This window comes from Colobus angolensis, unplaced genomic scaffold (assembly GCF_000951035.1).
Source record: "Colobus angolensis palliatus isolate OR3802 unplaced genomic scaffold, Cang.pa_1.0 Scaffold427, whole genome shotgun sequence".
NCBI classification, from domain to species: domain Eukaryota; kingdom Metazoa; phylum Chordata; class Mammalia; order Primates; family Cercopithecidae; genus Colobus; species Colobus angolensis.
The window spans coordinates 701,070-712,888 of NW_012117677.1; the positions used below are offsets into that span (position 1 = coordinate 701,070).

Sequence of the window (11,819 nt, forward strand, 5' to 3'; positions counted from 1 at the left end):
GCCTCGGCATCCAGGCATTTCCATACATCCTCTGAAATCTAAATGGAGGTTCCCAAACCTCAATTCTTCTGTGTACCCACAGGCTCAACACCACATGAAAGTTGGCAAGGCTTGGGGCTTCCACCCTCTGAAGCAATAGCCCAAGCTGTACCTTGGCGCCTTTTAGTCATAGCTAGAGCAGCTGGGATGCAGGGTACCAAGTCCCTAGGCTGCACACAACAGAGGGACACTGGGCCTGGCCCATGAAACCATTTCTTCTTCCTAAACCTCTGGGCCTGTGATGGGAGTGGCTCCCACAGAGATCTCTGACAGGCCCTGGAGACATTTTCCCCATTGTCTTGGTGATTAACATTCAGCTCCTTGTTACTTATGTAAATTTCTGCAGCTGTCTTGAATTTCTCCTCAGAAAATAGGATTTTCCTTTCTATCACATTGTCAGGCTACAAAATTTCCAAACTTTTAAGCTCTGCTTCCCTCATAAAACTGAATGCCTTTAACAGTACCCAAGTCACATCTTGAATGCTTTGCTGCTTAAAAATTTCTTCTACCAGATACCCTAAATCATTTCTCTAAAGTTCAAAGTTCTACAAGTCTTTAGGGCAAGGGCAAAATGCCACCAGTCTCTTTGCTAAAACATAACAAGAGTTACCTTTGCTCTGGTTCTCAACAAGTTCCTCATCTCCATCTGAGACCACCTCAGCCTGGATTTAATTGTCTATATCATTATCAGCATTTTAGTCAAAGTCATTCAACAAGTGTTAAGGGAGTTCCAAACTTTTCCATATTTTCCCATCTTCTTTTGAGCCCTCCAAACTGTTCCAACCCCTGCATGTTACCCAGTTCCAAAATTGCTTCCAGATTTTCAGGTATCTACAGCAGTACCCTACTCTTTTGGTACCAATTCACTGGATTAGTCCATTTTCATACTGCTGATAAAGACATACATGAGACTGGGTAATTTACACAAGAGGTTTAATGGACTTACAGTTCCACGTGGCTGGGGAAGCCTCACAATCATGGCAGAAGGCACGGAGGAGCAAGTCTTCTTACACGGATGGCAGCAGGCAAAGAGAGAGCTTGTGCAAGGAAACTCCCCGTTATAAAGCCATCAGATCTCGTGAGACTTATTCACTATCACAAGAACACCACAGGAGAGACTTGCCCCCATGATTCAATTTCCTCCCACTGGGTGCCTCTCACAACATGTGGGAATTCAAGATGAGATCTGGGTGGGGACACAGCCAAACCATATCAGGTACCAACCGCTCCCTTGCCTTTCAGCGTCTGGTTGGCCAATGGGGAGTCCTGGAAGGAGAGAGAGAGGAGGGTCAGTCTTCCTCCTTGTGAGCTGGGTACATCCCTCCCCTGCCTGAATATCTCCATTCCCATAGGCAGCTCTCTGTCCCTGGTGGCAGGACCTGCTTCCTCCACTGGCTCCCCTGGGCCTAGAGGTGGTAAGGGTGCTTCACTCTCATGAGCCCTGAGATATTGCACTGTCCCATGAGATTTCCATATACTCTGTGAGCACCTTCTTCACAGTCCCTTTACTGACGCCTCCTAGAATGATCTTAATTCACCAGCTGCTTCTTGCTGACACCCCAATAATGTCAGTCACAATCTTGAGCACGTAGTAGGTTCCTATCCCAACCTAAGCCCTACAAGTCCATTAGATGGGTGGGTATAGTTGCATGGGTAGTTAGGATTGTGACTTCCACACCTTTACATGCATAAATTGAGAGACGTCTGGGCCCTGGGGATGGAGTAGAGACAATTTGCAGCATCACACTTACACTTTATTTGACATTTTAAATCTGTGCTAGCACTCTTGGGTGGTTCCAGTACATCCTGGGAAGCTCCTGCCCTCTTCTGTCCTCCTGCTCTTCCTTGTTCCTCTGCCCTAAGAGGTAGGGGGTGAAGGTTAAGAAGTGAAAATGTCTGGAGAGGGCTGTGCTGTCTCAAACCTTCCTTGTCCATTTTCTCTCTTCAGTGCATATCTGTTAATTGTATACTTGGCTTCCTGCAGTCCAGATTCCCCTGGGGTATGGGAGGATAGTTTGCAGACTGTGTTCCATATTAGCTGGTGAAACTGCAATTTGAATACCCTAGACTGTCCAGGCAAGCCCAAACAGAGTCCTGCTCTTGATAATCTTCCCTCCAGATTAGCCCTGAAGGCCGAAGCGAAATCCGTAACTGGACTAACTGCATTTATTACTGAAGATAATCTAACCAAGGCTCAAGTCCCTTCTCTGGGCTCTTCTAGCGGGAGGACCTCTCAGCCACCTTATGAACGCCAAGATGTGAGGAAGGGCAACAAAAGGGATGCCTCCTCTGCAGTTCCAGTGGTGGAGGTCTTCAGCCTAAAGCCCAGCCCCGCGTCCCAAGGCTGCGTAAGGGTGGGTGCGGAGAGGGCTGAGAAGCCCTGAACTGCAGCACCCGCCACCCTCCCAGCCTTATACCTTCTCCAGTCGGACTATGTCAAAGCCAAGCACACAAGCAGGTCAAAACAACAAAGTGACAATGGCAGTGGTTCTGCCACAGTCTCTGACACTCGCTCTTGAATGTTTGTTTCTTCCTCAGAGGCTGTGGGCGCGGTCTCTGCTATGGAGTTCTTGAGAGCAAGTGGCAGAGCCGGTGGGGTCAGCGCGGCTGCTGGAGGCGGCGTGCTGTGCTCCCGCTGGGAGGAGGGCGGCCTGGAGGAGGTGGGCGCCCCCTGCTGCCCGCGAGGGCCCCTGCAGGCTCCCAGCCCTTCGCACCGTGGCCCCTACGGCTTTCCCAGGCTGATAATGAATGAGCCCAGGGCCCAGGGAGGTTTTCGAGGCACCGTGACAACCCCCGCTCTGATTGTAAATTGTCAGGCGCTTCACTGAAAGCGCTTCACAAGCTGTTTGTGAGCAAGAGGAGGAGCAGTTTGGCTGATTCAGAATGACACAGTCGCCTTTGCATGGGGAGAGAAACATGGTCTGATGGCTGGGAGCGAGGGTAGTCCGCTTTTGAGGCAGGGATTGCTGAATGAGGGGAGTGGCTTTCCAAGTTAGGCGTTTAGGGGAAAAAACTCAACTGTCAGGGACGAATGGGAGAACAAGCCAAGCAGTTCTGGGGGGCCAAGTGAAGAGGCCTCTGTTGGAGTGCCTGAAATGTCTGGCTTCAGAACCTTGGATTCTTTAAATGACGCAATCTCCTGGCTTCTGCAGAGTTGAAATCAAGGCTTAGATCCCCAAACCATCTGTGAGCCTGGATACTTATCGATGGAAATTAAAGTTTACAGTGACTCTAACACTGCAGAGGATCGCGTCTGTATACATCCAGTTTCCTGGACAGGCCTTGAAAATGCTCGGAACCACTCTTTCTTCCCCCGTGCAGTGGCGACAAGAATACAAACCTCTCCGAGATGAGGAAATTAGAGATAGTGTTTTTAAAGTGCTCGGTATGATACAGCATGCAGTTGGTGTTTAATAAGTAGTGTCTATTCTAAGTCCCTATGAATGAAACCATGACATTGTGCAATCAAGGCAGGAATGCTCAGACTCCAATCCTGTTGAAATACAGAGGTAATCTTTGCCAATGAGGCATCATGGAGACTCCATTACACCTGTTTTTGCTCCAGCAAGCAAACCTGTTATCCTCAGTGGCCCATGACCATTCTTGCTGTCAGACTTTGCTCTGTATGCACTGAGCCCAGAGCCGATTTTATCTGCCATGAAAAGAGGATGTAGAACAAAGAAGGGAGCAGAGTTTGGTTGCCGAGAGAAGTGTATGCTCCAAGAACCAGATGCTAAGATGGGGTTAAATGTGCAAGGCTATTATTAGGGGAGATGCCTGTGGCAGAAAATGGGGAGAGAGATGGACAAGGCTGGGCAAGTCATCAGATCATGATGCAAGGCTGATCTGAGTAAAGGAAAGAGGGAGAAAAGGTAGTTGGACATATTCTAGGCTGCCATGCAGTCTAAGGAGTGTTCAGCTAGGGCATTGGGGGTCCTGGAGTCAGTGTCAGCTGACACAGGACAGGAATGAGCCTTAGTATCTTTGCCATGACCAGTTGTTGGTACGTGGCCTCACCACAAACACAGTGCTGGATTCAGAGCCCAGCAGCTGAGGCCGATGGTCAGTTATGCTCTCGTGGTTGAAGGTCTTCCAGGCACATTCTCACGACAGCCACGATATATTTTTGTAAGAAATTCTACCAAGGCAAAATATGATTAAGATAGATAGCCAAAACAAATAAGAAAAGCCACAAATTCCTCCCTGCTTGCTCTGCATGCATGCTCCTTTGCAATGTGGTTTTGCTGTTCCAGCAAGAGATGGGTCTCCTTGAATCTGAACTTGACCATGTGAATTGCTTTGACCACTGGAGCATTAACAAACATGGCACAACAGAGGCTTGAAAAATGCATGTGCATTGGGACTTGCCCTCTCTTGTTACTTTTGGAACCCAGAGACCTCCATGCAATGAGCCTAGACTAGCTTCCTAGAAGATGGGAACAACAAGAAGCAGAAACCAAGCACCTTCCCACCACTGGGCATGTGAGTGAGGCCATCCTAGACCATCCAGCCCCAGCCAAGCTGTCAGTGACCACAGAGACCAGCTAAGCCAAACTTAAACCAAAAGGACTGTGAGAAAACCTATAGTACTGTGAGAAATCATAAATGCTTGTTGTTTTAATTCACTCAGTTTGGGGATGGTGTGTTATGTAGTAAAAACTAATTGATATCATTTATGTCCATTTTATAGATGGAGGAACTGAAACCTGGAGACATGAGAAAGCCCCTCAATGATTTGAAGCCTCAGGGTGTTCATTGGTCTCCCTCAAAGCCTCCTACAGCAAGCTGGGCTTGATTGGAAGGCTCTGAGTTGGGGGTAGCTTTATTCATTTGTGTTATTTGCCTAAACCCTGGAGTCTACTGAGATTGAGACCCCCAAATTTGACCATTAATCAACATCTTTTGGATGAATAATATAAAGGTGTTAGGAGGCCCTTCTAGGCCACTGAAGCCACTAGAACACAAGTCAAGGAATTCTCAATCTTCAAAGCATGGGAGGGGTACAGGGATTCTCCCTAGCCCAATTAGAAACTCCTTCAGGCAGGAGGTAAAATTTGTATTTCTCTTCTATTCTTCTTCACGACTGTGCTAGTCTTATAAGTCTATTGTTCATTCATTCAACAAATATTTATTGAGTGTGCCAAGAAACGAGCAAAGATCCTTGCCCTCATAGAGTTTACTTTCTAGGAGGGAAATAGACAATAAACAGAATAAACAAGAGAACTATATGGTGCATCAGATAATGATGGGTGCTGGGAATTAAAAATAAAGAGGGGAATAGGAGAGGAAGTACAGGGCAGGGAATATTGCCATTCTAGATCGGGTAGCCTCACTGATAAGGTGACATTTGATTAGATAGATGAAAGAAAGCGAAAGTGTGAGTCACGTGGGTATTTGGGGGGAGAGGATTCCACAGCTAGTGCAGTGATGCTGAGGCCAGAGCCTCATGAAGAGTTCAGGGAGAACCAGAAGGCCAGAGTGGCAGGAGGAGAGTGAACAAGGAGAGGAGCTAGTGGGAGACGAGTTCAGAGAGGAAAAGGCAGGCACGTCATGAAGCATCCTGCAGATCAAAAGTGGGACTTTGAGTGAAATGAGGAGCCATTTGGGACTTAGGAGCAGAGGAGTGACATGATCTCACAACATGTTAACAGGATCCCTCTGGCCACTGTGTTTAAAATAGCCCAAAGATAGCAAGGGCAGAATCAGGGAGACCAGTTAGGAGGTGACTGCAATGACCATGGACTCACTTTGAATTGCAGTTAAAGTAGAGGTGTCTAGCCCAGGACCCATGTGAGAAGGAACAGTCGATTACCATTTGTTGGGGGAAATACTGGATTGTGTCTTTTCACCAGCATTATGGTGCCGGAAAGAACAGCCAAGGGGACGTTGCTTCTTGACCTGAACAAGTTCTGCTTTGATGATGACAGTGAGGCACCAAACAACAGATTCAACTTCACCATGCCATCTGGAGTGGGGAGCGGTGGCAGATTTTTACAGGATCCAGCTGGCTCTGGGAAAATTGTGGTCAGTTAATGGTCATTGCATCATTAAAAGGGCATCGGGAATTGGTCCAACATGCATCGTGCTTTTGCTGCCCCATAGAGAGAAATTTCCAAGGTAACCCCCTCTCAGAGCGACCGTAAATGACAGGCTTAATAGTGAGTCTGTGTTCCCCAATCACTCTTTATTTTACCCCGGTTCCAGGAATCGTTTGTTACACATAGTTGTGCCTGGGCTGCTAAGGACTGGATTCTTTCTTGCATAGCATGCAGTTTGTGTGCCTGCTTAGCATGCCTTCACAGACACATCAGTGCCCTCTGTGCTCAGGCACTTTTGTTTATTTGAGTGCTCATTCCCGGCCCATAGAGGTGTGACGTGATAGAAAGCAGGGCCAGGACCTTGAGTGTGTCTGGATAAATTCCACACCGTGGGACCACTGGAGACCAGAGGAGAGTGAGACAGTGAGGATGTGTAGGGAGCCCCCTCCCTGGCAACTCCAAGGGACAAAAGCTGCATTGGAAGAAGGATGGACATGAAAAGTGGGTCCCAATGAGCGGAGTTAGACCTTTCCTTACAGAGTTCCTGCTGGAAGGTGGTGGGGAAGGAGAAGAGAAAAATGAAAGAGCTGGGAAAGCAGCAGCCTCAGGGAGGGAAGCCAGCAACCCACTACCCTTCCCCTCACCCAGCTTTCTTCTCCACCTCCCATCCCAAACCCTTCTTCAATCCCCAAGACCATCTCACCCACTTTATTCATAGTGCCATCTTAAAAATAATTTCTATTTTTTTCTGTTTGGGAAATTAATATATGTTCATTGTAGAAAATATAGAAAGCACAGAAAAGCATCACCATTCACTGATAACCAGTGTTAATAGTTTGGTACATGTCCTTCTTGTCTCTTTTCTATAGATATATTTTATGTCTATTTTATACATATATGCATAGGTATTTTAAATTTTTATTTATTTATTTTTAAGAGACCGTGTCTCACTCTGTCACACAGGCTGGAGTGCAGTGGTGCAATCATAGCTCACCACAGCCTCAAACTCTTGAAATCCTAGGCTCAAGTGATCCTCACGTTTCAGCCTCCCTAGCAGCTGGGACTACAGGAGTGTGCCACCATGCCTGGCTTATTTTTTAGGTTTTTCTAGAGATGGAGTCTTGCTATGTTGCCCAGGCTGGTCTCAAACTCCTGGTCTCAGGCAATCCTCCCACCTTGGCCTCCCCAAGTGCTAGGATTATAGGCATGAGCTACTGTGCCCAGCCTGCATATGAATTTTAAATACAGTAGTGCCCCCTTATCCACCAGGGATATGTTCCAAGACCCCTAGTGAATGCTCGAAACCACAGATAGTACCAGACCCTAAATAAGTTATGTTTTTTCCTTCTATACATAGATACCTATGGTAAGTTTAATTTATAAATTAGGTATAGTAAGTATTGACAATAATAATAATAAAATAGAAAAATTATGCCAAAATACTATAACAAAAGTTATGTGACACTGGGCATGGTGGTGCACACCCATAGTGCCAACTACTTAGGAGGCTGAGATGGGAGGATCACTTGAGGCCACGAGTTTGAGGCTACGGTGACTATGATTACACCTGTGAATAGCCATGGCACGCCAGCCTGGGCAACAAAGGGGACCCCTATCTCTAAAAAAAGAATAAAGAAAACCAGTTATGTGAATGTGGTTTGTCTCTCAAAATATCTTTATAGTGCTGTACTCACTATTTCAGACTGTGGTTGACTGCAAGTAACTGAAACTGTCAAAAGCAAAACCACAGATAATAAGGGGGGACTACTCTAATGAAATAACCCTGCATATAAGATTCAGTTTTGTGCTTTTCTTCAACCAATCTGAAGTTGTGATCCTGAGCAATAGTGCTTAATGAACATCTTTGTACATAGATTCTCTCTCCTGGTAAATCATTTCCATTAGGTTCACTAGCAGTGAGCAAAGGTATGGTCATAACTTTTTAAAGCTCCTCATTTTTATGGGCAAAGTGTGTTCCAAAAGCGTTTTGCCAATTTATATATCCACTAGCAGTATATGAAAATATCTCTCACAGCCTAATAAATAGGATTGTTTAATCTGTATAATCTACTATCTCTGTTTTAGTCTAGCTGATTGGTGATCTAGACTATGAAAATTCAAGTAACCTAGCAGCTGGCAATAAATATATGGTGATAATCCAGGTGCATGATGTGGCCCCCCCTTACTATAAAAGCAAGTATCATTTTGTTTTATTTCAGGAGTGTCTTTCTTGAGTATCAGTGACTAAACTCTGCTGGGCAATACTCCGTATTGTGCTAGGTCCCCCATCTCACTAGTACTGCCCTCATGCAGGGACCCCCTCTTTCTCAGCTGAATTGCAACATGTAAGAGTCTTTGAAGGGAAATGCAAATGCCATCATATGACTTCCTTGGTTAAAGGCTTCGAGCATCTCCTGTAGCTGTCAAGTTCAAGTTCCAACTCTTTGGCTTGGCATACAAGAATTTTCATCATTTGGTTGCTGCTTAATTCTCCGGCTTCACCTCCTGTCATTTGCTTCCAAGCCCCCATTTTTTTCCAACTAGGCAAACAGCTTGAAGTTTTCCAGAGTGAATTATGTGGTTTTATACCTTGGCATTTTTGCATACGCCTGCAACACCCCCCAATATCGTCCCTGCCCTGTTTGTCTAATTCTGTCCTTATAACGCTCAGCTTGTTCTTTCTCCTGGAAGCTGTTCCTCCTCTGGGTTCTGCAGTGCTCTGTGTGCTCATGTGCTTATCAAAGGGTGACCACCCTCAGCATCTAAAAGGCAGGAGCTCCCATGTCTTAGTCACCTGGTATCTCCTATGCGCAAAGCCTGTACACAGGAGATTCTTTAAAGACGTTGAATAAACAAATGGATGAGTATGGATTTGTGATTGAATGTGTTTCTATTTCCATTTTTAGATAACATCTACATTTATATCCTAACAAGCCCAGAAAATGAGTTTCCTCTCATTTTTGATAGGCCATCCTACGTATTTGATGTGTCAGAAAGAAGGCCGGGTAAGTAACAGACAAGACACAGACCAGAGGGCTCTCAATGGACTCCATCCAAATGTGTGTTCTGCGGAGTGGAAAACTCCCTTCTGGAGGCCTCGCATGCTGTTGTGCACAGTGATTCACAGCTGATTAGGATTTAGGGCACCTCTTATTTCTTTTAAATTTTCCTTGTTGCTGAGGAGCCCTTCAGGTGAAACTTGGACTTTTGAAAGCTGTTGATTAAACTGCATTTCTCGGAAGCCTCTGATTGCTTCCTTGTCTATTTGCCTGATTCCGCTCATCCTCCCTTTTCCTAGCTTAAGTTTTCTCTTGGTCTCCACTGTGAGTTTTATCCTGCTCACTCGGAGAATTAAAATTTAAAAACAGAAAAGTTTTCCCATTTCTATATTTCCTTCATTTACAAACAAAATAAAGGCATTTTCTCTCTCCCCTACTAGGATTCCCCAAAGGCCTATTTTTCTGCCCTTTACAACACCCTGCTTTTAGCAGGCTCTTCCCCCATTAAGGAAAAGACTCACTTCCCACTTCCAGCTTCACTTTCTGCCTCTCTCTCGCTCTCTGAGTTTGAAGGTAATACTATAAATGCTGTGTGATAGACTCCTCACAGCCTTGCATCTTTAGATCATGGATCCTTTTTCCGTATTAAAAACAACAACAACAAATCAAACCAAAACCAAAACACTCCCTCTAAAATGATCCATTCTCCATTTCCTGACATTAAGTTTTCAAGCAAAAGGCAAAATGAAGGTCCAAAGAAAACGCTTTTAATTTCTTATATCTTATCCACTGAATAACAAATTCGAAAGGAATAGGCTTTCTGGGAATTCACAGATCTTACTGCAGTTCTTTTTGATCACCTACTTTGGGTCACACACTTAGTGCTGGGATACAGAATTGAACAAGAGAAGGTTTCTGCCCTTGAGGAGTGTAATTTATGAGAAGGAACTCCTATAAAACAAGCAAGCCAGAATGCTAGCAGCTCCACCAACAGTATTTGTAAAAATTGCAAAATGGAAGAGGACTTAAAAATCTATAATCTGTAATCATCAATTGCTAAATTCTTTAACAATTGTTTGTTTTTATAAGAGTAATTCATGCTCATTATAGAAAATTGAAAAACATGGGACTTTTAGACAACACTGCTGCAAAGATATGTATATATGAGGATGTATGTTCTTTGTACTATTGTTTCTGATAGCAAAATGATTGGTGTTCCTGGAGTCTATATAAAGGCATAAATTGCTGGGCGCGGTAGCGCACACGTGTAATCCTGGCACTTTGGGAGGCCAAGCCGGGTGGATCACTTGAGGTCAGGAGTTCGAAACTAGCCTGGCCGACATGGTGAAACTCCATCTCTACTAAAAATACAAAAAGATTAGCCGAGTGTGGTCGTGGGCATCTGTAATCCCAGCTACTTGGGAGGCTGAGGCAGGAGAATTGCTTGAACCTGGGAAATGGAGGTTCCAGCAAGCCGAGATTGTACCCTGTACTCCAGCCTGGGTGACAGAGTGAGACTCTGTCTCACGCGCATGCGCGAGCACGTACACATGGTGAAACCCCGTCTCTGCTAAAAATACAAAAATTAGTTGGGTGTGGTGGTGCAAGGCTGAGGCAGGAGAATTGCTTGAACCTGGGAAATGGAGGTTCCAGCAAGCCGAGATTGTACCCTGTACTCCAGCCTGGGTGACGGAGTGAGACTCTGTCTCACGCGCATGCGCGAGCACGTACACACACACACACACACACACACACACACACACACACAGAGAGGCATAAATTGTCTATTACAGCTCACAGGACTGCTTGGATCATAGGGCCAGTTACCTAGCGGGTATTGGTAAGCATTATTTCAATTTAGTAGAATTGAAGCTATAAAACAGAGTTTGGACAGCAGGTAGACCTCCAGAAGTCCTTCTTCCCATGGCAGTGAGGACATCGGTTCCTGAATCATCCTTCCCTACCCCTTAAAAGCAGGACTTATTGCAGGTACTTTATTCCTCCAACCAGAACCTGAGTGGGACGGGTGCAAGCCACTGATAAAGACCTCCCCCAGCGCAGCCTCGCATATTCAATCTCCACCAGAGGGGCCAGCCTCCAGTACCCGAACGTATTTTGGATTAATCCCAAGATGGGAGAACTCCAGCTGGTAACTAAAGTGGACTACGAAACAACCCCTATCTATAGTCTCAGAATCCAGGCCACCAGCAACAAGGACACAAGCTCTGTAACTGTGAGTGGGGCTGCTTGCTGTAGTCCCGGTAACCCAACTTGTTGACTCAGGGTCTCTCTGGCACCCGCAGAGTGTTGATGTGGTGATGAGGAAACTTCCCAGGGGCACATCCTGCGGATGTGGTGAGAAACAAATAAAGGTGCCCTGAAAAATAAAGATCCACATATTTCTTTTTTTCTTTTTCTTTTCTTTTTTTCTCTTGTTTGAGACAGGGTCTCGCTTTGTAGCCCAGGATAGAGTACAGTGGTGTAACCTTGGCTCACTGCAACTTCCACCTCCTGGGTTTAAGCGATTCTCATGCCTCAGCCTCCCAAGTAGCTGGGATTACAAGTGTGCAGCACTGTGCCTGGATAATTTTTGTATTTTTATTTTTAAATTTATTTATTTATTTATTTTGAGACAGAGTCTCACTCTATGGCCCAGGCTGGAGTGCAGTGGCCGGATCTCAGCTCACTGCAAGCTCCGCCTCCCGGGTTTAGGCCATTCTCCTGCCTCAGCCTCCCGAGTAGC

At 45.6% G+C, this 11,819-nt stretch overlaps 1 protein-coding gene across 1 annotated transcript in view; it reads left to right on the forward strand.

Moving 5' to 3' along the window:
* The window catches only part of CDHR3 (cadherin-related family member 3), a 72,568-nt gene that overhangs the window by 45,546 nt on the left and 15,203 nt on the right, over positions 1–11,819 (forward strand). Inside the window, 4 exon segments of the mRNA XM_011956863.1 lie at positions 5,892–6,063; positions 8,168–8,270; positions 8,984–9,086; positions 11,087–11,309. Of these exon segments, the coding sequence (XP_011812253.1) occupies positions 5,892–6,063; positions 8,168–8,270; positions 8,984–9,086; positions 11,087–11,309 (601 nt within the window).